We start from the raw sequence: 25,223 nt of genomic DNA, 5'->3' as shown, positions 1-25,223 counted from the left end.
TTCTTGGCTCTTCAGCAGACAGCTCAGCAGACTGAACAGTCATGCCCTCTCTATTACTGCATTATTCTGTGACAAAATTGCAGTCTCTTGTTCTTCTCTCCCACTCCCTCGGTTCCCATGCTTTTCACAGGACATACCATGTACATTTTAATTTGTATGTCATTCAAACCTACCTAAAAATCTACCAAATTAGCCATATTTGTCTTATAGGAGGTAGGTTGAAGTGAAGCTGTTGCTTGTGATCACAGCAGCATCCTGTACACAGCAAGCACTGGATTCCTTTGCAAACTCTGTTCCTCTCTGTCCCTTTGCTGAGGAATCCTGATAAAATCCTACATTTGATTCCCAGAGCATTATTCTTGAAACCCTAATTCATTCAGGTGACTCCATTTTCCTTAAAAGTTGTGTTTCAGGGCCTGTTGGTGAGGAATAGTTCATGGTTCTTGCTCAGTAGTGTCACTGTTGCTCTGGGAGCGGATTAACTACCCATCGTGGATATTTTTTTTCAGATCTATTAGAAGTGATGTGTTAGTGAATTGCACTGGAACTCCTGCATTGTGAAAGCTGTGGGAAAGGTTATCCAGGATATTAAGGAACTCTTTCAGTAAGTTCAGACCAGGAATGATCAGAAACTTCAGGGCCAGTTTTGGTGACAGCTTTCAGATAAAATCGTGGGCAGAAGAACAGTTTACAAGGTTAATGGTGTCTTTTACCTGTTGTATCCTCTGCCAAGGGTTATCTGTGACAGGAGGGAGAGAGGGTAAGTTGTGCTGCCTTGTTGAAGTGATTGCTCACCCTGGTGTCTTCTGGCACCCTTTGGCATAGCTAAGCTGGGATAATGTCTGGCTGACACAGCAAGGATGCTCTCCTTGTCCTGTGCAGTTTCTAGCGTAGGGAAAGGGCAGGAATAATCTGCTTGCCACACGGCTGGATGTGGGAGCTGAATGGCCCTAAAACTGACACTGTGAGGAAGCCAATAACTTGTGACAAACTCAGCTTTTCCAGCCAAGGTTTAGAACAATTCTGTGTAATTTCAGGAGCAGCACAGCCAGTGTGAAGAGATCAGTGGCTGCTGCTTATGCTGCTGTGGAGCCACTTCTTTAGACTTGGCCCTTGTAAAGGTGGAGTTATTCTGTGTTTGCAGACAGAGGAGTGTTGGCTTGGAATGTGAAAAATTGATTTTTAAATTGCAGCTTAAGCCAGATATGAGTGAACAGTTCTCCAATTCCTGTTTTCACTGTGATATGTCCTTGTCTAAGTTATTTTGATTTCTATGTCAAGAAAAACCTTAATTATTTTACTTGATTAAGTGATATAAGAGAGAATAGTATAGAGGTATATATACTACCTTTTAGTAAGGTTTATGAGTTTAACTATACCACTAAACTTCACTAAATGTATTGCTGTTGGATCAGTTCTATGGTAAAACATTGGACTGAAAATATCCTTGATCTCTTACTAATATTTTAATTCTCTGGCATCTGAAATGCAATATTCAATATATTATGTGTTTTTTCAAATAGAAGTATGACTTGGAGTAACCTAAAGTGCAGGTATGTAGGTGTGCAGTAACAGAAAATAAGAGGGTTTTTTTCCAGTAACTGGGTTATTTAATACAAGTGAGAATATAATAAGAATACATGTCCACTCCCCCATTTCCTTTCATCCACCATCAGAACTGGCGCAGGGGAAATGGTTGTGTTAATAGTAGCCAGGGTGAAGAGGAGTGCTGGGTGCTGGGAGTGCTTAGCTCAGCTCCTGCTGCTCTAAGAAAACTCAAAGCTTTTAAAGTTGCACAGTTTCCATGCTGATTCTGGTTAAAAATCGGGGAGAATGGTGGAATTACTGTGTATATTTGTAGTTTCTGTCTTCCTGCAAGTTGCTCAGCAGGCTGGGCTGTCAGCTGAGTGTCCTTTTACATCCTGCTATCCACTGGGTTTTGTCCCTGCTTTTTAAAGGGCTTTTAAAACTCAGCAGTTAATTTTATAGTACACTCAGGGAAGTCAGTTATTCAAACAGTTGTTGAGGTTGATGTGAAGGGTTTGTGTTCTTCAAATGATTGAGAACTACTAGAGGTGCCAGCTCTCAATCCCACCGTGAGAGCAGGGGTGCTGTGAAAAGCTGCAGCAGCAGAGCTGTGGTCAGCAGTGGACTTAACATGTCACAGCAGAGGAAACAGTCTCTGTGGAACCCCATGTATTCCTTCCAAACACTCCTGGAATCAAAGACTAAACTTGAAATGTGACTGGAGACCAGGAGCATAGTATAGCTATAATATAAAATATAATAGGAAAGGTCATGATTTTGTGTTGTGGAGATTAGGAGGCGTGTATGGCCCAGGATGTTGGTTTTGGGCCAGCCCTGTAAGAGCACAGCACAGAAAGGCAGCCTGTGGTTTGCAGTAGACACTTCTGAGGAACTTTCTATAGGTTTATATGTTGCAGTATTTGAAAGCTTTTCCATAAGTGTTGACCATATGGTATTATGTTCATGTTCTCCATCTGTAGGCACTTCTTTTTTTTTTTCTCTTATTTCTTTTGAAGGCCTTGTTATTCTGAGGGGAAGGCTACAGTAGAAAAGCACCCTGTGTGGTGGCAAAGGTATGAGTGGAACTGAAGGCATCTATTCAGTAGATTTCTGAGGAAATGGCTTCAGAAATGCTGCAGAAGCTTCCCTGTCATTTATGAGTATTCAGATGGTAGTTTTACCTTCGAGCTCTCTAAATAGACAATTTTACTTTGTACTGAGTCCCACTGCAATCTGAGTCAGTATTGCTGAATAATTCATCTGTTTAAAAGAAAAAAAAAGCTGTGACGCTTTTGTAAATAATATTTACTGGCTGAAATAAAACTGAAAGCATGTCTTGTTACAGTGAAGGGTGGGAGAAAGGAAGGGAGCAGAAATCATGTGGTTTTTGGGGGAGCAGAGTGGCAGAAATACAAATAGATTGATCTTCTGCTCTTTAAAGAAAGTTCACAGTAGGAACAAATAAAATGCTGATGCAGAGAATTTACTCTGTAAAAGCCTGTTTGTGCCCTGTTAAAAATTGCAGAAAACAGCACTGGGGATTTGAATATTTTTGCCTCTATCTGTGACTTGGGGAGAGGAAGTGCACATGGAGAATGTCCACTTGCAAAACAACCTAGAGATGAATCTTCAAGAAATAAGCTTTCATGAGTGAGCACCCCCATGGAAATACATCAACTACTTATTAGTGGATTCTTCTCCTGCCCGGTCCTGCTCTAGATTGTGATGCCTCCTGCTGGGAATCTGCTCTGTGAGCCACCTGAATGCCAGATCATGAGCCGTAGAAAGCTGAGGTTTGGCTGGAGGCAGTTCTGTATTGGTATCTCCTGCATGTTGGGCAGCTGATTTCATCTGCAGGTCAGAGATGACATGCAGAGACTGAGGGGTTTTAAGTCAAGCCAAAAGGCATCTGTCTATGTCCTTCTCTAGGGAGTGCTGCTTTGCAGGTACTGGATGAGACTGCAGAATGTTAATAGTAGCCAGAAAGGGTGAGCATTTATCAGAAAAATAGATAAGACTGGAAGTAAAAAATAAATAGGTAATAAGGTAGAAATATCCTCATGGAGATGAGTATGCTCATATTTCATTATTTATATGTGCAGCACAGTGATGGTTGGATACAACCAAAAGCAGTATAGAATCACAGAATCAATTGGGTTGGAAAAGACCTCCGAGATCATCAAGTCCAACCCTTGGTCCAACTCCAGTCCCTTTACCAGATCATGGCACTCAGTGCCACGGCCAGTCTCAGTTAAAAAACCTCCAGGGATGGGGAATCCACCCCCTCTCTGGGCAGCCCATTCCAATGCCTGATTACTCTCTCTGGAAAGGATTTTTTTCTGATCTCCAACTTCAATTTCTCCTGGCAGAGCTTGAGCCTGTGCCCCCTTGTCCTATTGCTGAGTGCCTGGGAGAAGAGACCAACCCCCACCTGGCCAGAACTTCCCTTCAGGTAGTTCTAGACAGTGCTGAGGTCACCTCTGAGCCTCCTCTTCTCCAGGCTAAACACCCCCAGCTCCCTCAGCCTCTCCCCACAGCACTTGTGCTCCAGTCCCTTCTCCAGCCTCGTTGCTCTTCTCTAGACCTGCTCCAGCCCCTCAATCTCTTTCCTGAACTGAGGGGCCCAGAACTGAACACAGCACTCAAGGTGTGGCCTCCCCAACACAGAGTACAGGAAGAATCACTGCCCTGGTCCTGCTGGCCACGCTGGTTTTGACCCAGGACAGGATTCCGTTGGCCTTCTTGGCCACCTGGGCACACTGTTTGGCTCATGTTGAGCTTCCTGTCAATCAGTACCCCAGATCCCAGTAAGTTTGCCCTGTGGAAGGAGGGAGAAACTGTACAGAATGCTGTGCCCTATCCAGTCATGCTGTGCAGGAAAGATGGGTGTGAGTGCATCCCTGAGATGTGCCAAGCCTTTGGTTTGGGAGACCTTTTCTGAACTGAGCAGCTGTTACTGTACATAATGCACACACAACACCTGCACAAAGAATTAGGCTACAGCTGCTGTTTAGTATTCCCAGGTAGCTGAAGGTGTTAGAAAGTCTTAAAATGTCCTTTCCAACAGACACTTGATGGAGTTGTGTATGGCCATGAGAGTTGAATCAGTGCTGCTTATGTTTTGCATGTTTAGTTAGTAACTAATAAAGCAGTGCATTATATTTATTTATAGTATAAGGGTCTTCTGTAGAAATAAACCTCAGTTCCAGCTGGACAATTGGATCCTTGTTCAGATCCTTCTAGAGTTTCCTGGCTGTTTACACGGGTGTTAGCAGTGCTCACAGATGGTTATCTCATGCTTCTGAATATTTTTAACTGTAGCTTTCCAGCTACAATTAAAGGGAGGCATTTGCTTTCTGGTGTCTCCTCTGAGTTGGAAGACAACATGGGGTGTGATAGCACTTAACTAATCCCATGAATCCAGAGTGGATGAAGATTGTTGAAGCCCAGCTGAAATTGTGTTAGGGGAGTGGGAATGTTTGGTAGGTGAGAGGAGGGTTTATAGGCCCACTTCACTGTGCTGGTGAGTACAGAGCTCCTGACTGTGGGTGCCATTAACAGCCTCCCCGACTGAATTGTTTTGCCCTTGTTATTGTGATACCATCCCTTTTGAAAATGTTATGTAAGTTGGCAAGACTCTACTGAGCCATGATGTGCTCTGCTGAGAGTGTAAATCTTTTTCAAATCAAAATGGTTGGCTGTTTTGTAGTTTATAGAATCATTGAATCACTTGGGTTGGAAAAGACCTCTAAGCTGAGTCCAACTGTTAACCCAACACCATCATGTTCACCATTCACTGTCGTCAAGTGCCACATCCACACATTTTTCCCAACACTTCTAAGGGTGGTGATTCCACTGTTTTGATGGAGTGGTAGGTGATATCTACTATTTGAGGAGTTCCTGTGCTTATTTCTACCTGAATATCTTAATTGTTTACAAAGTTGAGGTTATAGTAGATAAGGACTCTGATACTGCACAGAGGGACTGCACTTGTGGTTGTAGAAGCAACCATAGCTTTCCAAAGACCAGACTTGTTCTATCATCTAAATGTTCCTATAGTATTGTTTCTATTGATTAGTATCTCATCCTCTCCCTACTTATAGTTTGGATATTTAAAAACCAACCAAACAAAACAGCAGAAGTCCAAACAAACAACTAAACCTCTCCTAACTATTGCAGGGTCATTAATTTCGTGCAGACAGTAGCTGTTGATGCTATTGCAGAACTTGGAGGATGATGAATGTTAGTGTATTATTGAATTAGATAAAGATATCTCAGTGCCAAAATACATTTTACCTCTTCTATACATTGCCTGGAGGAGTCAGTACCAGTCTCCTTTGGGATCACCTCATGCAGGTGGCTTTCTATCTTAGCATTATCCAAGTCTGACTGCCTAGTCTTTCCCTACGAGTTTTCTCACATGGTTTCCCAACCTCTTATCAAATTTTCCGAGTTCCTGCTATTTCCACTTCTGGTCCTGACTTCTACAGGAACACAAATCCAACAAATTATTTTCTTTTTTTGTTCTGTTTCTTCCCAGTTGGACACTGTATTCTGTATTCCAGTACAACTTCTATTTTCTGTTGGTTGTGTTTCAGTGGGGAAAAGGGGTTTGTTGGTTTGCTTGTTTATTTATTTATTTAAAGAGTAATGAGAGGTGGAGGTGGACTTGCCTAGTACACAGAAGAGGCTGCCTTGATCCTTGAGCAGCCACTTGGAGGGGAGATCCAGCTTTGCTTCTATAAAATTGGACTAAAAGGGGTGTGCTGAGCCACTCTGGAAGTGACAGATAATTTATCCAGAGCTAGATTGACTGTTTTTAAGCAAGTCTAGCAAAGGAGAATTTTGAGTTTTTATCTTCCTGATATGAAGTTCTTCAATGCTCAGAAGGTACTTCAAGAGGGGTGTTTTTATTTTCTTTTTCATCTGCTCTTCAAAGTTTAACATATGACCAAGTTTCTGTGCATTATTACATGGTCTAAAGAGCACATCTCTGATGGAAGGGTTAACCATGACCACGTTCTGGGTACTTGCTCTAAAGAATGGAGAGTCAAACTGCTTTAAAAACCTGAAAGTTGATGTACCTGGGCAGATCTGGGGATTGCATGCATGTGCATCTGAACTCTGACAAATGCAAAGTAGATTTGAGGCAATATGGGCTGGATTCCGTGTCCTGGCTGCAGAAATGTCACATTAAAACCACTCCAGCCACATGGATCCTGTTTTTATGAGCAAAGTGTTGGATTTATGATGCTGTAGTCTGAAGAGAATGAAATTGATAACACAACTTGGCTGCTGCCTCTTGAGAAAACACAAAATTACTGTGTGAAAAGTGGACCAGGCAGAGACAAGATTGAAGAAATAGTGATTTAAGGAGCTTAATCTAGTCAAGCCAACACTACTTAAGTTTCAAGCTGTCTTCCTTTGTGCATAACTAGAGTTCAGATGCATATTCCAGTAGTTTGCTGTTGGAAAAAACCCCGAAACTTTAAAAATACAACTCTTCAGTATGGAAGTCCTTTCTCATCAAAGAATAACAGTGTATTTTGGTTTTGTTCCATTTAATTCCGAAGGAAAGTTGAGTCTGAAATGCAGAGTGCAAACCTGTGATTGTCTGCCCAGATCTGAAAGTGTGAACTTGAGTTTTGCTGTAGGGTTGTCCTTCTGCAGTGGTGTACAGTTGATTTGGCATGTTTTTTACTACTTTATTTTTTAAGGTTGCTTAAATAAAACAACATAATGTTTTTACTTACAGCACTTGAAGAATCGGAAAGTGACATTTATGTGCGATTCATGAGGTCACACAAGTGTTATGACATTGTTCCAACAAGCTCTAAGCTTGTTGTTTTCGACACTACGCTACAAGTGAGTATCCTCTTTTCAGTCTGCCTTTGCTTGCAGTTCTTTTTTTTTAAAAGAGTGTTTCCTGAGTGTTAAATGAAATGTGATCTCCCGCAGAGAAACTCTCCCATAGTGCTGTAGTTTGACTATACAAAACCATATTGTTTCAACTCTTATCTTCCATGCTATGCTAGAGGAGGAGCTGGGGAAGGCTTCCTAGCAGAACAGAAGGACAGGATGTTGTTTAGCAGTTGGAATATCTCTCTAAAAAAATCTCAGATGAGCCCAAACATATATTGGCCTCCTCATGGCCATCAGAACTTACATAAAGACATTTGATGAGAGATCCCTGTGCAATAGCTGAAGAGTACCCAGGTGTAAGGAGGCTGTTCCTGCTATATTAATAAGACTATTTAGGAGTAAAATGCATGGCTTAATTATGCAAATTATTACATTCTCCAGAAGATTTTTGTTTTCAGTTTCTCATTTTGCATTTAATCAGTAAATCATCTGCTAGACTCTTGGCTCTGTCTGAAGAGTCTGTTTGCCAAAAGAAGGCATTAGCTGCCTGCTATAGAAACAGCCTAATCTGTTCTGCAGTGTGGTGGAAAGCTGTGGCTTTCTTTGTTTCCTCGATTTTGCAATTCGTATTTTTTGGCTTTTTGTTGTTTCAGTGTGTTTTTCCTTCTAAAGATGCTCCAATTCTGACTTAACTAAGTCCATTAAGTAATTTTGATTCCAGGGGATATTTTTTCTCACCCTATGAGATAATATGTTGGGAGTTGGTACCTGCATTCTCATCTGTCAGTGAACACCTGGATCAGAGGCCTGAGCTTGATCACTGTTGAAATTGGAAAGATGATTGTTCTTTATTCCATCAGCCAATTAATGTTTAGGTCATTGGGGCAGGTAATGTAATGATAGTGGAAGAACATTCACCAACACTTGACCAAAATCTCTCTCTTATTTGGCATCCCTAAAGATGGTCTTAGATTACAACTGGAGGAGAACAGGAGAACAAGGCATGCCTTGGTCTATGGTCATTGAGTCTTGTGCTTCTCCAGCTCTTTGAGAGCAGTGCTGGCAGAAGGGAAGTCTGGAGTTACTCATTCAGCCTCTAGAATACAATAAATGTGGACCAAATCTTGAGTTGGTATGGCTGGCAAGGAGTTTTTTTTCCCTATAAACTGCATATTTTGGACTTTGCACTATTACATTTATTCCCAGTTGCATTAGTTTTAATTTATAAAGTCATAATATTGTAGAGCAGTAGTCCTCCTCCCACATGGGCACTGTCTTCCAACTTAGCAGGTTTTGCTAAACTAGTAAATTATAGGATTATTTAAGAAAAAATTAAAGAGGCTGATCTGAATGCTCGGATGGGCTGCGCTGCTGGGAGGTCCTTTAAATACTTCTCTTCAGTATTTCCCTTTAGTTCTTCACCTGGCACCATGTGTTAATGTGCCACCACCATTGTCTTCACAACACGTTATATTGATTCAACTTGATCAGTGTGGCTGGTGCATAAACGTGTCTGGAATATAAAAATAGAATAGCTTTTCTTTTTCTAAGCCAGCTGAATAAGTACACAGTGGAGAATTAACCTAATAAGCGTAGTTAGAAACTTCTAAACTGTTGTTTTTGAATTACTTATTTTCCAGTACTTGTAGCAGTTCTTATTTTGAAAACATTGTACCCAGCTTTGAAACGTTCAGTGTTCTGTGAATCCTCTCAAATGGATATTTATCTTTCCTTCATCTATTTCACCCCTACCCACATCAGTGTTTCTCCTAATTTAAAAGCAAGCAGTCAAAAAACACCCACCAAAAAAGGCCTGGTGCCTTGAAAAAGGAATTCAGGTTTTTAATAATGCAAGAGATACACCAGACTATATAAGGGCTCACTTTCTGCCTCCCTTAGTATGAGCTAGTAACAATCAGTGGAGGAAGAAGGAAATATGGATCTGGGTTGTGTTCTCATGGCATCCTCTGAAAGGTTCTGGATTTTAGATTATTTGGCTACAGTATCCCATCTCCCTCTACTGGTCAGCAATCACACCACACCTCCCATGTTTCTACCCTGGAAAACTATGCATGAGATACTGTGGAAAGTATTCTAGTCCTGTTGTTGGCTGTGGGAAAACTGGAGATGTTAACTTTATATAACCTGGCCCAAGTCAAACTGTTGAAGCAACATTGGTTCATAAAAGTAAATGTTTAGTCCCAGTGTCTATGGGGAAGTTAGTGTAAAGAGTCATAAGGAATCCTGTTTTAACCCTGACTAAGAGAGGAGATGGTCAGGTACACTTACACTGGAAAGAGAAAGGTGACTTTAAATAGCAGCTAATAAAGAGCAGGAATGGGCTGACAGATGTTGAGCCCTGTTTATTTGTCAGTCACAAGGCACAGGGGCCTCGATTCCAGCAGCTACCAAACCTCTGACAGCTCCTGGTGCTGGCACACAGCTCTGGCCTTACATGCCCAGAGCAGCTCTGAGCAGAGGCACCTGCACGTGGTTGTGGGAGCCCTGAGGTGGCTCTGGCACTTCTGCTGGTTATCAGCTCAGGTGGTGTGGGACAGCTGTGCTCCAGCTGGACCATGTGGCCCTGGCACACAACATCTGCACCAAATAAACAGTGTACTGAGCCTCTGCCTGAGGCCAACTAGCACAGCTCAGTTTGTCTTGGTGGAGTTTCACTTTAGTTCGCCCAAATCAGAGTGTCTTCATCTGATCTGCCTGTGGTCCCTGTCCTGTGCTGAATCCCAGAAAGTGGCACATGTTCCCTGGGAAGGTGCTGGTCTTGACTTAATCTGACAGTGGTCTGTTCTTTCACTCTTTCAGTTTACTAATACAGATGTAGCCTGTAAGTGTTTGCTCCTTATAAATATTTATAGAATCATATTGAACTTCCCTACAGTGCTGTGACTTTCCCCTGTGACCCTCGAGTGCTCCTTGTTTGTGATGAGCTTCATTCAGCCTTTGGCTTTTCCCAGAGAAGATGCTATCTTTGCTTGACACACATTAAAGAAACTTCATAAAGTCTGATCTGACCAGGAAAGGAGTCAAGAGACAATTAGGGGTTGTGAGCTATCCTGTGAAGTTTGGAAATTTGACTTGGTGGATGGCAGGGAAAACTGGGTGAGTTGCAACACTGTGCAGCTCATTGGGTAAACTTTCTCATGTTTTATACATCTCCCAAGATGAAAATAATAGGAAAACAAACTCTTCACAGCGCCTTGGAGGGCTTAGGAGGGTTGTCCCCTGAAGGGTTTCTCTGAATAAGGATTCATTTATTGTTCATCATTACAATTATTCAGTAAATGGATCTAGGATATTGTTGTAGGAGACTCCAGGAAATCCCTGAGCTGAATGCAGATTTACTGGTCACCAGCTTGAGCCTTCAGCACAACATTTGGGCACTGTGCAAGTGTTGGAGCCTTCAGTGGGGCAATGACCTGGGGAAGAAGGTGACCTCCAGGTCTGCTTTTACTTTCTGTTTGTTGGGTTTAACCTGCACTGTGTACATACAGTGACACAGCAATCTGATGTCTCCCTTTGATACTCATGTTTTGAAGGAAAATAATGCCAGTATTAAATTCAAAGGTCAACAAAATATAGCACTTAGTTTACAATCTATCAGTCATACTATTTTTGTCTAACATCACCTACTGATGTGATTTCACTTTTTCCCTTTTTGCTGCATGTATTTGTTTTCTTTAAAGACCAATTAATTTCCCCCCCCAATCCTGAACTTGATTTGAATTTTTTAAGGAAATGCCTCTTACCTAACTTATAGCGATCTCTGAAGCTTAACTCTAAAAGCTTTCTTAAGGCCAGATTTTTGTCTGACCTTCAAAGAAATGTATTCATTTGTTGTGGCTTTGCCCAGGCTACACAAAGATGAGAAGGATTAGCTTGTTTTCTAGCAGAGAGCAATTAACCCTTCAGGAGGAATGTAAAAGGTGAGTGTAAGACAGGGACTTCCCTGCTCCATATCAAGCAACAATCTGCAGTCCCAGGAATGATCTGATAGCAAATACAGTGGCTGTGTCTTGTGAAGTTTCCATAAGCTCTCTTTGGGTGAAAAGCTCTATCTAACCTTTAACAAAATGGTATTCTTACCTGTCAAAAATAAATTTATGTTTTCATACTAAAACTTGTGTAGCTTTTACTCACCATGACCTTGAAGCTGTTTATAAAGTACTTGCCCAAGATTTCTTCATAAACTAGTAAAAATCAAACAGTCATCGGAATAAACTGTCAGAATCCTAAAGATTCTTTCCTTTTATATCCTGAAGAAGTCTTGGATAAGTGTGTGACTTGAAGGTTAGATTATTTAACCCTTCTGTTTAATGAAATTACCTGAGTTGTTAATGGACCAGACTGTTATTAGCAATGTAGCATTTTGTCAGTAGCTGTCACAATAGTAAGAGCTCAAAATACTGTTCTACCACATAATTAAAAAAATATTTGGTACAATGTTCTGGAAACTCGTTTAGCGGTTTAACAAGCTGAAAGTAACTATACCTTTTAACTTCTGCAGAGCATGCAATGGATTCCACATTAGAAGAGTGGAAGAGTATTTCTGCTTCTCTGCCTTGTGCTGACTCTGTTCAGTAAATGGATTTATTATTCTGGTTCTCTCTAGGTCATTCTTGACTGGGGTGTTGCCTCTCTCAAGGTTATGAGATAAATCCTGGAATCATTTGCTTCCAGAGACACACAGAAGACTCTGGGTCTGCTGTCACAACAGAGTTCTCACAGCTTTACAGAGGGATTGACTCTCTGTTCCTTAATTGGCTTTGTGTTTTTTCCCTGATGAAGCTGCCACTCTCTGCATTTCTGAAGGGTGTGAATACCCCTTCTTGCCTACCCATCCCACAGAACTGTAAGAGAATCATCTAATTTAGCTTCCAACCAGCGTGTGGGCTGAGGCAGTGGAGCAGCCACATGAAAGCTCCCTTCACTGGGATCAGGCTGGGATCAGGACCATAATATGGTGAGACTGCTGTGTTTTTTCAGAGCTGCTCCTGTTGCTTGTACACAAGAAGCACAGGAGTTTAATTCCTGCAGCTCTCAAAACCAATAGGAAGCATTCATTCCTGTGTCTTGGAGGAAGACAGTAAGTGCCAGCTAAGCAGAAATCTTTACACATGGTACAGATAAGGTGTTTGTGCCTGAGTGAGTGAAAGTCATGTGTCATTCTTCTTGCCTCCCCTGCCCTATCACCACTTTTTTGGTAAGATCTTCATCTGTGAAACCATTTCTGTGCCCTTCCCCACGCAGCTGCTCCCACTGGCTCTGCCCATCACACTTAACCTGATGTCACCTCTTAGCCCATAGTGGTGTGAAATCTAACAGCAGAAAGCTACAGGATGGACATGTTGGCACAGAGTATCAGCTCAGGCCTTGGTTTGGTGCCTTCAGCTGGATTGGGACCTTTCACATGCATGTGATGTGGAGAGAACTTCTGCTTTTGGACATGGCACCTGGGAGAAATCTAGAACATGTGCCTGCATGCTTTTTACTTTAGGATGAGACTCTACCTGTTATTTCTGGGGTTTGGCTTGAGCCTGAAGGGTATTACACCATCAGATCTTAAATTTTATTAAGCTATGGCCATTAGAAGTGTATCATCTACCAGGAATGTTCCATCACCTATGAAAGAGAAATTAATTTTGATCTGGTTTCACATAAGCTTTCCAAAATTCAGCCTGAGCAGAGGAGCTGCTTGTGGATGTTTATTGGTTGGGGTTTTTCAGATGATAAAGCAAATGTAGCCTCTCAGTTAATAACAGGTTTGTCCAATTTTTCTCTGATCTACTTGAGGGTGTGATAAGGCAAAGGAGGAAGTTCTTCTCTTCAAGACCTGCTTGGCCCTCGCCCAAGGGAAAAGTCTTTATAAGTCCTTAAGTAGCCTTTTTTTTCACAGCATAGTCCTTTGAGGAGGAAGTGCTTCTATAAAATTCATAGACCAAAGAAGGAAACAATTGGAAAATTAATTTAAATGCAACAGTCATTGTGCTGAGATAGTTGGTTGTAGTGTCCATACTGGTTTAGTCTCCCCAGATGAGTCAGTTTGTAAAAACACTGAAAAAAAAAATATATATGCACCACAAAAGAGGATTTTAGTTTTTGAAATAGCTCCTTTACAGGACTGTAGTTCTCTGTAAGTTAAAATATGTCTGGCTTGGGAATTACAACTGCATTTAAAGAGAAAAAAGAAAAAGAAATTGCAAATTAATGTTCAATATGCTACCCAATGTTGTCGGCCATGTTTTGGGATACATAAGAGACAAAGCAGTTAATGATCCTCTAAAAAACCGAGCAGTTCCTGTGAGAACATTAACTGTTTTCTGATAGTAGATATCATCCCTAGATTACAAGTTAGAAATGTTTCTTAGTTTCCTCCTCACAGTTTGGAAAGCTCCTCTAGAAAGTCAGTCCACCTCCCTGAACTTTCTTTGCTTCGGGCTCTTGCATTTCGGAAGAATTACCTTCTCCTCAGCTGAAGTTGTTTAAATGTCATTGCATTGGGGTGGGAAGCAAAAGTGCATGATGTATTTGCTGCTTTTGTATTGTTGAGGTGATGACTGTGGGATCTGGGGGTGAGTGCAGGAGTCCTCGATTCCAGCTTAGATAGGAATAACCTTTGCAGGCGATGCTGTCCAAAGACAGGAGGGCTGTCCAAAGGCTTTCTGTGGCAAAGTTGTATTTTCAGCTTAGTGTTGTGTTGTGTTTATGTTCCAAAATACTGTATCACAGGCTCTGTTCAAGTGACAGGGGGAGGGGGATGGTTGGCCCTCTCCAGTGGTCTGTACTGCATTACTTGGCATTCAAAAACTTTCAGTAGAAGCTGAGAGTGAAAGAGTGGGGAACAAAACTTCCAGTCCTTGTTGAAGAGTATTTTTCAGATAAGAAAATATTGCAACTTGCTGGACCTGAGAGTGGGCTTGCACCCTCTTTGGCACTCTGTTAGTAATTGGTTACCTTAGTTTACCTCTTTACTGACTGCGTTGTCAAACAAGGACACAAAACCAGAATTATGGGATGTGCCTTTCAGCCTGGTACAGAAGCACTGCCTGAAATCCTAGTGATGTGGGGGAATAGCAGAGAAACATGTTGCAAACCTGTTTTACACAGCTAGACCATCAGGCTTACCTCTCCCTCATATGCAGTAGTTTTGTATTTTTCCTCTCTTGGAGAACTGCCATGATTTGGGCAGCCAGAGAACTTGCCATGCTACTTAAAGAAATACAGTCCTGTTTATGTTGGGCTAGAAACCATTGCCTCATTCCTCATATTTTCACATCAAAAGCATTTGGGAGTCAGTTGGCTCATAAACACATTTAGACCAAGGGAGAGAGGTGTGGGTTGCCCAGTTTTTAATGCAGTACAAAGATTGCAGCAGAAGCCTGATGGTTTTCTTGTTGCAACAAAGACCAGTGGTACTTCTCTTTGTCTTCTTACTTGGTAAGAACTATTGAAACAAGAGTGTTTGGCCTCCAAGAGAAAAGTCTTAGGGTAACTCTTTCTTGCATCTTCATACAGAGAACAAAGACTGTATTCTGGAGTGATTTTGCCATATTTATATTGTAAAAGTAGAGATTATACACTGTTTTCCTTTAAAGTGGAACACTTTTACTACTTACAAGGGGAAGCCATTGAGAAGCCACTCCATGCCTTGCTACTTGGTACTTAGAGCATGTGAGCATATGGGTGTAGGAGTTCAACCTTCTGGGCTACTCCTTCAGCTGTTCCTGTTCAATTTGCTTAGCTGGATGCCTCGCTCTTGGAAATTCCTTTCAACCACCTATCAAACTTTGTACTTGGCTGTTCTAGGAAGGGTGGGTGTTTCTCAGGGTCTGCCTGAAGGATTTGAGCTTGATACTCTACTCCACATGTGCATTTTTGGAGGTGTGATTTGCCTCTAGTTTTGTAGTCTTAAAAATAATCCTAAAACTGTGAATTTTCAGTTTATCCAGTGAAAATGACGATGAGTGTTCTAGATCACCCTTGGGCATCCATCCCTCAGGAATCAGAGGTGACTAAAGTGTCAGGGATCATCTGGGTCTGATACTGCTTTTATGGGAACTCTGTGCCGAAAATTAGGAGGAGCTTCTTCCTTTCTGTTCTGATCTGATAAGATAGACATTTCCTGGGGTTACATATGGGGCTTTTCAGGGAAGTACCCAGTGTTGGCTTACACAGTGAAAGATGAGGCAAGAGAGGTGCATGTTTATCAGCTTGCCCTTCAACAGCAGCCCCACCACAGAAGTTCTGGCAGGTCCTTTAACACTGTCCATTGTTACTAGACAGTCATTTGCTGCATCCTCTTGCTTGGTGCTGGAATTTCTGAGGGTGTTCCATAACTTCTGCTACCTCCAAGCTCTTTCAAGTTAACTTTGTCTCAAGGCAGTGGTGAGCTGTGTGTCTTTCAGCTCAGCAGGATTCTCTACTCAGCAAAGATCCTTTGGCACCAAGAACTGTTGCAGCCGTTTTCTCTCCAGTTTTTATCAAGAACAAGAGTCTTTTTGTAAGAAAAATGTAACCAGTTCTTGCAACAGCAACAGTCACCCTCTTTACCTTATGGGACAGTCCTGGAAGATGAGTTTAAGCCACTGATCACTGAGAGATGTACATACAGTTTTCGTAACAGTGTTAGGTAAAACAACAGCATGTATGTACACACACTGTATTTTTATAAGCAAGCTCATCATCAGTTTTCCTTTCAGATGCTTCCCACATTCACAGATGTTTGCTGGAGAGAGCACTCCTGCAAGGGCTTGTAGGATTACTGGTGATTACAAGAGTGTCTTTTTCAGTATTTCCTGTCAGTGGGGAAAAAACTTACTCTGTAGTCTGCTGAATTCTTCTACCTCTGTTTCTGGTTTCACTGCCCAGTAATCAAGCTATTTTAGAAGCTCACTAACGATAAGAGACAAGATTTTCCAAATATTCTACTACCTGAAAAACAGGGCTTCCTATGTCTGGGTCTACTCTTATTTTCTTGGTAATGGCCATTATATTGGAGGAGACTTTTTCCTTCTTAAGGCTTGTAGTGGAAATGTTTGAATGGTGTGCAGAATGACCTCTGGAAGTCATGTCTAACCTAAATTAGTCTGTTCTTTTATTCTGCATATTCACAGTCAGTTTAATGAGTTCCTGTGGTAAGGAAAGCTTGTTCTTGTTGGTGTCATAGCACCTATTGTTGAGGTGATCTGGGATACAACGTAGGATTTCAGTTGCTTTGTTCCTTAGTATAATGTGGCTCTTCTACTTAAAGGGCAGAATGTTGGAGAAAACAGTCACATAAAGTAGGATTCCTCATCTAATTGTGAATGTCTGTAGACATCTTAGTGAGGGGGAAAATGGCATCTGTGGGGTACAACTTAACTCTGTGGAAGGCGGGTGGGTTGTGCCACAGAAATTGCTGTTTCCCCCAGCTGACTGTGAAGAGATGTGATGAATACACAAAGTCAGCCTCTGTCAGAACAACCTCTAAATTTGGGCACATAAATCCCATTTTTAGTGGTTCATTGTGCGTGTTAGGACCACTACATGGTTAATAAAAAGTACTTTGTTTAAAGAATGTTTGTACATGGTGTTGAGCAGCAACAATCTATGGGCTCTGGCTGAAGAACAACGGTTTTGTGAAGGTCGGGCCAGTCCAACAGTTCAGATCAGAGACACAGCAATGCTGGGGGGGCTGAGAATTAACTGCACTGTTGGAGGTCCAAAGATGGGACATGGTAGAGGTCTTCAAAGGCTACTAACTATATATCACCGGAATGGAAGGTCCTTGTGGGCATTTTCTGCATAAACATCACTGAAACATCTAAATGTGCTGGACAGAAGCCCAGCTCCACACCCCTGTGCTTTGGCTGGCCACCAAACGGTACTTTGGGCAACTGAAATTGGTCAACCACAGAAACTAAAGGAAAATGTGAGTGGATGAGTGTATGTTTGTGCTTGCAAGCAGTTTTAGTAAATAGGAATTAAGTTGGGTTTTGCTATGTAATTACTTTACTTAAATAAGAGACAAGTATTAACATTGAGAACTGATGGTATTTTTACTTTATTTAAAAGGTAACTGTGTAACACTTGCTACTACAAAACTGAAAAAAAGCAATAGGAATGCCACTTGAGCTCTGGTCTAGGAGGACAGCCCAGGGGGATGAGTTTAAATATTTCTTTACTAAATTTTGGTGATCCATTACATCAGATGTTTAATTCCCTAAAGCCCAAGCTGTACTGACTGTCTCTTATGAAGGGTTTAAGACTGAGCTGTCTCAGCAGCTGTATCTGTTGAGCAGCCCTCAGTTTTTCCAAAATGTGTCTTTTAAAGCTAGACAAGATGACACCTAACTGAAGATTCTTGAGATTCTTGGAGACAAATAATTGCAGATAAATCATCAGTATCAGAACAGATCCTTTGAAGAATCTTTTCTTTTTTCCTTCTAGATTGTCCACAAGCTCAGCATCTTGAAATAGTGTATCTTTGGAGCTGCCTCTCGTGAAGTATTGGTTCTGAATATAAAATAATACCTCAGCCTTGCTCTCTGGCCCATCTGAACATGGTGCTGGGTGGTGTTCTTTGCTGCTGCTGTGTCTGGGAAAGAAGTAGTAGCAGAAACTTGGAGACTGCCTGAAGTCCTGTAGTTGGGTTTCCACATTTTTCTGCCGCAGGCTTACTTCTTTTTCAGGTTATCAATTAGTTTGTAAACTTGCTTGAGGAGTTGCGTTGCATGATGACTATCTGGAAGAAAGCTATTTTCCCCCTGGCTTTAATGGATTAGCTGCTACCGTCTGCTCTGATACAGCTTGAACATCTTGCTGTTGTGAAAGGCTTGGGACATAAGCTGACAGAGACTATTACCTTGTGTGATGGCTGTTGTTGTGCAGAGACACGAGGGGTTTCAGGCAATCTGAGTGTACTTTTCCCCTTTTTTGATGAAGAGTGGTTAGAACTTACTTTGCCCTGAGGTGGAGTTAGTTTGTGTGAACTCACTTCTGTCTCATATCTGCTCCCCAGATAGCTCACTGCAGTGAGCTGTTGCTGCATTAACTCCTAAGTGTGATGCTGTTGTGTGGGACCACTTCATGTGTCTGCCTGGAGGGTTCCTGTGTGGTTTCAGTCTCCCTCAGGAGTTCCTTTGCTCCTGTGGTGGATTTGGTCATGTTTGTTTAGCCCTACTCCTCCTTGTGTCAGCGAGGTGGCTGAACACCTCTGGGACTTGTTGATTAACCATTTTCTAGATAAATGCTGTGTGGTGTGTATCATAGTCTTACTTGTGGTCCTGGCTTTTTGTTGTTTCCCCCTATGGCTTCTTCAGTTTCAGTGCAGTTTAGGAGTGGTGGTTTTAAGCAGATAGTTATTCCTGCTCATTGATGATATGGCAGAGGCATCTCTGAAGTCAGGAAGCAGATTGGAGAGCTGTCTCATCTGCTGGTGTTTGGAGGGCAGATTGGCTTCACATGGTCAGAGAAAGCAGCTGGACTGTGTAGAGGTAGCAAGAACTATGGATTGATACCTGTGTTTTTGTTTGCCCCTACCTTTGTGGATGCTGATTGCATTGACTGTGAAGCCCTTTTGTTCCTGAATGTGTTGTGGAGATGAGCCCCTTGGCACGTAATTTGAAGTATATGTATGTATGGCCAAACTTTGTGAAGAAAGATTTGGGAAGGGCTATCCCCACGTGGGTGTGCCCTTCCAGCCTGCGCAGTGGATTTTTTAGGTGAGGCACAGCATGCGCAGAACTGGCCCCACCGTTTCAGTCCTGAAGTCCATCTGCCATGGCCAAGTGAGCTTGGACAGTGACAGGGAAGTCCTCGGGACTGTCACAGCACCCGGTACTAACCGGGGCTGACCCTGCTGAGCATCCGAGATCTGACGGGATTGGATGGCAGGGAGGCATTGAACTGCCAGGGGACAGTCCCTACTGAGACTCGAACTCAGGTCCTTGGGATTCAGAGTCCAGAGTGCTCTGCTTTACACCATGGGACTGCCCCATAATTTGAAGTAGACATTGAGATACCACTGTGTAACCATGGTCTGTTAAACAGCTGCAATTGCTGCTTTTGTGTTATTGGGACCAAGGACCAATCCCATGGGTATAGAAACACAGATCAGTTGCGTCCTAGTTTTGTGCCCGGTCAAGATCTGGACAAGAACCATCACTTGTGTATTGTGTTTTCCATAGGAAGGTGATTTAGGTGTGTGGGCAGGACAGGAAGAATATCATGCTCAAGCATATCACCCAGAGATCAGGAATTTGAGGTGCACTGGAGCCTGAGTCCTTCATGCTTCAGAGAACCAGTGTTCACAGGGAAGTGTTTCTTTTCCAAATGACACTACAACCTTGTAACTTCTGTTCAGAAATTGGGCGGGGTTAATTCATTAAGGATTTAAATGACTTGATTGATTTTTTTTCCTAGCAGCAAAAACAGGCTAGCTAATAATTTAAACTTTCAGTCATATTTAAAATAAGCAATTCCTTTTAAATTCTTTAAATCAAGACTAAAAGGTGGAGGGGACATTGTTTCAGGTTCTTTTTTTTAACCTTGTTATACTGAGCATTGACTGGAGTGTAGCACAGTCTTCAAGTGTAAAACTAAAGCCTTTCTCTACTTTATGGAGATACCAGAGGCTTTCACCTGGAATATTTGTATAATAAAAGAAAGACAGATCTGGTTTTGCTAAGCTTTTGTCTAGCTTTTTAACATTTTAAAAGTAAAAGGCTTAAGGTTTTTGTTTGGCAGGTGTAGTTTCTGTTCTATTTTGAATATCAGGTATCTGTTCATGCTGCCTTTTTTTCCCCCTATTGGAAGGGGAAGCCCTTCTGTTGGTGTGTGGCATGCTTAATCAAAGCAAAGATTTGTTTAGTTATTCTTTTTTTTACAGGTAAAGAAAGCCTTTTTTGCCTTGGTGGCAAATGGTGTGAGAGCAGCTCCACTGTGGGAGAGTAAAAAACAGAGTTTTGTAGGTAAGTAGTTCTGACATTATTCAGGATTACTTGATTTCCAAGGTGCTTTATTGTTGCAGAAGGTGGTCTGGGGCTGGCCATCATCCAGCATCCTGGAGAGACACTGGCAAAGAGGGTTTCTTTTTCCTCCTTCTGAGGAGTGAAATGTTGCCAAGCTTTCACAGGGTTGCTCTGCTTTGAGAGTCCTGATGGTTCTTTCAGGTCCCAGCCTTCTGAAATCTGGTCTCTGATATGGGCACTTCACCAGGTGTTTAAGAATAAAGGTAATGGCCACGAAAAGGAAATTTGAAAATCAGAACTATAAAGAGAATAATTTCATATTATAGTATCCTAATATGGGTGCAACACAAGCCTGTCTCTGTATGTTCTCAATAAGCTGTGCTGAGTAATCTTTAATTACCAAAACTAATGTTGAATGCCAAAGTTATGTACCATATTGGGATAAAACCTTTAGACCTATGTACTGCTTTTTTTAAAAATCATATCATTAATTGCCACAACAATAGTCTTCCAAGACTAGATCTCTGCTGCAGTCAGAAAACAGGGCCATAGTGGCAATTACAAATAGAATCATAGAATCATAGAATCGATTGGGTTGGAAAAGGCCTCTGAGATCATCAAGTCCAACCCTTGGTCCAACTCCAGTCACTTTACCAGATCATGGCACTCAGTGCCACATCTGATCTCAGTTTAAAAACCTCCAGGGATGGGGAATCCACCCCCTCTCTGGGCAGCCCATTCCAATGCCTGATTACTCTCTCTGGAAAGAATTTTTTTCTGATCTCCAACTTAAATTTCCCCTGGCAGAGCTTGAGCCTGTGCCCCCTTGTCCTATTGCTGAGTGCCTGGGAGAAGAGACCAACCCCCACCTGGCTATAACTTCCCTTCAGGTAGTTCTGGACAGTGCTGAGGTCACCTCTGAGCCTCCTCTTCTCCAGGCTAAACACCCCCAGCTCCCTCAGCCTCTCCCCACAGCACTTGTGCTCCAGTCCCTTCACCAGCCTTGTTGCTCTTCTCTGGACCCGCTCCAGCACCTCAATATCTTTCCTAGTATTATGTGTACTTCTTGTGACCTGGAATGTAGGGTGAGGATTCTTGGAAATGAGTGGGAGATGTTTAATAAAGCATTTGTTAAATATTTTAAATCCAATTGAGGAGGAGCAGTAGCTTCTTGCAATACTCCACAGGAGTGCCGTGTCTTTCATATTTCATTTCATGTCTGTAACTAAGCTCCAGTGGTTGAAAGGTGACCTCCAGTTTCATTTTCCCCTTTCCCATGTCTTAGTCTCTTCAGTTTAGATGTAAGAGTAGCAAACTGGAGCAATTGCATCTTCTCAAATCTAGAACTTGAAATCTCAAAAACCATTAATATTTTCAGGTAACTAATCATCAATATTGCATTTACTAGTTTGGTTTGGTTCTTAAAATAGATACACTATGGGTGTACTGTATTTTTTTTTAAAAGTCACATTTCAATACAGACATTGAGGATTACCATGGAAATGATTGAACTTCTTTAACACTCAAGAAAAATATATTATATTGTTCCTTCATTTGAGTCTGAGTCTGCCTGACTTGGCAAGTACATAATGAGAATGTGTCTTAATTGAAAAGAAAATGAAAAGCAAGTATAGTTCTCTTAAGCTTTAAAGATGTTCTAAACCCCCTCTTTTCTTTCCACTCTTTTAGGGGTGGATGTGGCCTGAATTCAAGGGGGGTTTTTGAGTCAGATTGAAAGTCAAGAGAGGCACATAGGTTATAATTTCAAATATTAATTCAGACATGTGTTTTGATTCTGAAGTACTCTGTCACTGTGAAAGTGAATAGACAGAGTTTTGGAATCCTACTGTTGAGTATTCCAATGCAAACAGTATGTTACATGTATTTAATATTTATTAAATTATATATTGTGAATATAAATAGAAAAATAGTTGAATTAAATTATATATTGTGAATATAAATAGAAAAATAGCTGAAATTTGTATATGTTAAATATATATCTAAACACCCTTTTATGTATCACTTGTTACAGGAATGTTAACAATTACAGATTTCATTAACATACTGCATAGATACTATAAGTCTCCAATGGTAAGTATGATGTTAAGCTGTAATTTGGTCATTTGCTATACAGTACAGAGACTGAGATACCAAAAAAGATTTGTATTGACTGTCATTATTTAAGCCTTTGGAAACTTTGATATGTCAGGGGAATACTCACTGTGAGTTTTTTTGTGGAAGAAAAGATGTCTGTGTGAGGAAGGTTATAGAGTGATGTCTGGGTTCACCTCCCAGCTTGATCCATGAGCATCCTGAGCTTGGGCAGGTGCCAAAACCTGTGTTTCAGTTACACATGTATAAATATGAGGCATTTCCCCACTGAGTGCCTCCACTTCTGCTGGTTTGTGTGGTGCTTGCCATAATGAGCCTTCCCTTAGGCTGTGAGGCTCCACTTAGTGTTGCAACTAATGAGTGATGCCTTTGGGATGAAGGACCTGGCTTAGCAACCAGAAACTGCATGGTGACATAAAATTGTGAAGGACTATACTTGATTAGTGATCACTGTGTTTATTTGTGTTCAGGTTCTTTGAAAGCACATATTTCAAAAGTAACCAGAGCTCTGGATAAATGGCAAATATCAACCAAAAACCATCTTGGGAGGAAGTCTTGACATGACATGTAAAAATGCATTGTATTTAAAGATGAAGTCTATAGCTGTGTGTGGTTCACATGTTGATATAATCATCCTTGTCTCATAACTGGGATGGAGCTATTCCAAAAGGAGTATGTGAAGTTAAGCAGGATGGTGCTCACAGAGGCTTGGGTGCTTTAAAAAATTACTGTTCCTGGAGTGATGGTGTAGAATAAACAAGTCAAACTAGTTAAATATATGCAAATATTTTAGTTATGTGTCTGAATTGCACAATCAGTTGGAGATCTGTTGACTTCAATTAACTGTAATTTGAAATTCCCATTGGCAGTGAGTTGATGAAATTCTCTAGCTTGCATGTTCATACAAACATTTACATCCCTTTCTTGTTCCTGTCAAATCACAATTCCCCCTCTACCAATTAGAACATATGTACTGTGTTTCACTAGCTAAAAAAATCAGGAACAGTTGGCTGAAGCAGACATCTGATGTATTTGCCTTCTCAAATGTTAATTTTTAACATTTATAGTGAAATTCTTGTCAGGTGCCAATAGTGTGGTGCACTGTCCTTTCTTCTTTTTAAAGAATTCTTTTTTTCTTCCTGGGGATTTACAAGAGGTGGAGGGAGAAGCAAATGAAAAGTGACTGCATGCTGGTAATTTAAAAATGGTTTTTGTATTGTAATGACCCTCAGTCTCAGCACTACTGATTTCTCCATGTAACTTTACCCAAGTTCTGTTGTCACTCATTTACTTTATTTAACATCCTATTCCACAGGTTCTGCTTAAAATGGCAGCAGTGAGGAGGAATAGCTGAGAGGGGACCATATCTGGCTTAAGTGCTTGATGCAGTCTTCTCTAAACAAAATAAATAAATCAATGTTCCATCAGGGAGCGCTCTAGTCTTAATAGGTGAAATTGTGCTGAAAATGTGATTCTTCAAATATTTCAGTCTTTCTTTCTAAGTGCATCACAACACATACAGTGTGAAGCACGTTGCTGTTCATGATCAGGAGTATTGATTGCTGAGGAACATCCAGGTAGTTCCTCCATAAAGAAGTGCTCTTGCTTGTTAGTGATCCAAGTAAAATTAATCTGTTAGTATTAAACAGTCAAGTGATCAGGGTGAGTTTTCTGCTGGTGTGGGTGTGTGAGGAATGACCAGAGGGTTTACTCTGGGTGAGATAAATTACTGGGGGTATGCTGTTGAGCCCAGAAGAGACCTGGACTACACACCTTGGCCAGTCTAAAGTATTTCTGTCCCCAGAAATGTTATATCCTGGATGGTACTCTGCATTGAGCAGGGCTGCACCTTTTCTTTTTGTTATTGCCAAGAAATGTTGTTTTGGACCAGTCTTGCTCTGTTAGTGAAATATAAGAAAATTATTCAGATGCTTATAATGTTAATGATGGATTTAAAATTAATACTTCAAGCTAAACTTCCATCTACCCATTGTAGGTTCAGATTTATGAATTGGAGGAGCACAAGATAGAAACCTGGAGGGGTAAGAATTTACTACTTGATAATGTACTAGGTTCTAATGTTGGTCAGCATAGTGGATTTCTAATTAATCACAGACTTACCTTGTCTCTCTCTACCTACATTTCAATGAAAGCAGAAATAGTAAAAGGTTTTCTTTTGGCTCCTGCTGCTTGTTTTTCTATCTGAAACAGCACATGGACTGGTGATCTGGGCTATATGTAACACTTTGCCCCTCGTTCATGATTAGCACCAACTTGCTCTTTGAGAAAGAAAAAAGCCCAACTGGAGCGAGGCAGCAGGTGTGGGATGTGTGGAGTGGGAATGCACCTGAGGCAGGATCTGAAGGAAGAAATGGAGTGAACTGATGGGTGAGCAGGAAGCTCTGCCTGAGGGAGCTGCAGCTGGAAACTCGTGCTGCACAGGGGTGTGAGCAGAAGTGCTGAATGCAGGGCAGCAGCTTTGTGTGAAAAACTGAGTATATGCCATGAAATAATACAAGGAGGTGGCCCACGCAGCAAAGCCTCACAGAACAGAACGGGGAGAGGATTATTCGCTGTCATTGCAGTGACCCCTGGTGGTGTTCAGCTTAGTGCTGCTTTTAAAATGTATGTCTTTTTAATGTCAGTGTAGAGGAATGTGCGTAAGTGGTAGAATAACTAAAATAACTGTGTGTATTTCTGTTTGTCTTCCACTTAATTTTGAACGAGTGAGTTCATAAAATGTAGCGGTTTTGTGTG

General features: G+C 41.4%; 1 protein-coding gene across 8 annotated transcripts in view; it reads left to right on the top strand.

The window, feature by feature from the left end:
* The window catches only part of PRKAG2 (protein kinase AMP-activated non-catalytic subunit gamma 2), a 207,442-nt gene that overhangs the window by 170,465 nt on the left and 11,754 nt on the right, over window positions 1–25,223 (top strand). For all 8 annotated transcript variants that reach the window (XM_071560637.1, XM_071560639.1, XM_071560638.1 and 5 more), the window contains 4 exons: window positions 7,283–7,392; window positions 20,273–20,354; window positions 22,387–22,445; window positions 24,463–24,508. In XM_071560637.1, coding sequence (XP_071416738.1) covers window positions 7,283–7,392; window positions 20,273–20,354; window positions 22,387–22,445; window positions 24,463–24,508 — 297 coding nt within the window. The remainder of the gene's footprint in view (window positions 1–7,282; window positions 7,393–20,272; window positions 20,355–22,386; window positions 22,446–24,462; window positions 24,509–25,223) is intronic.

The sequence above is a fragment of the Pithys albifrons genome, chromosome 7 (assembly GCF_047495875.1).
Source record: "Pithys albifrons albifrons isolate INPA30051 chromosome 7, PitAlb_v1, whole genome shotgun sequence".
In the NCBI taxonomy this organism is placed as follows: Eukaryota; Metazoa; Chordata; class Aves; order Passeriformes; family Thamnophilidae; genus Pithys; species Pithys albifrons.
This window is presented reverse-complemented; position numbering and strand designations above follow the sequence as displayed.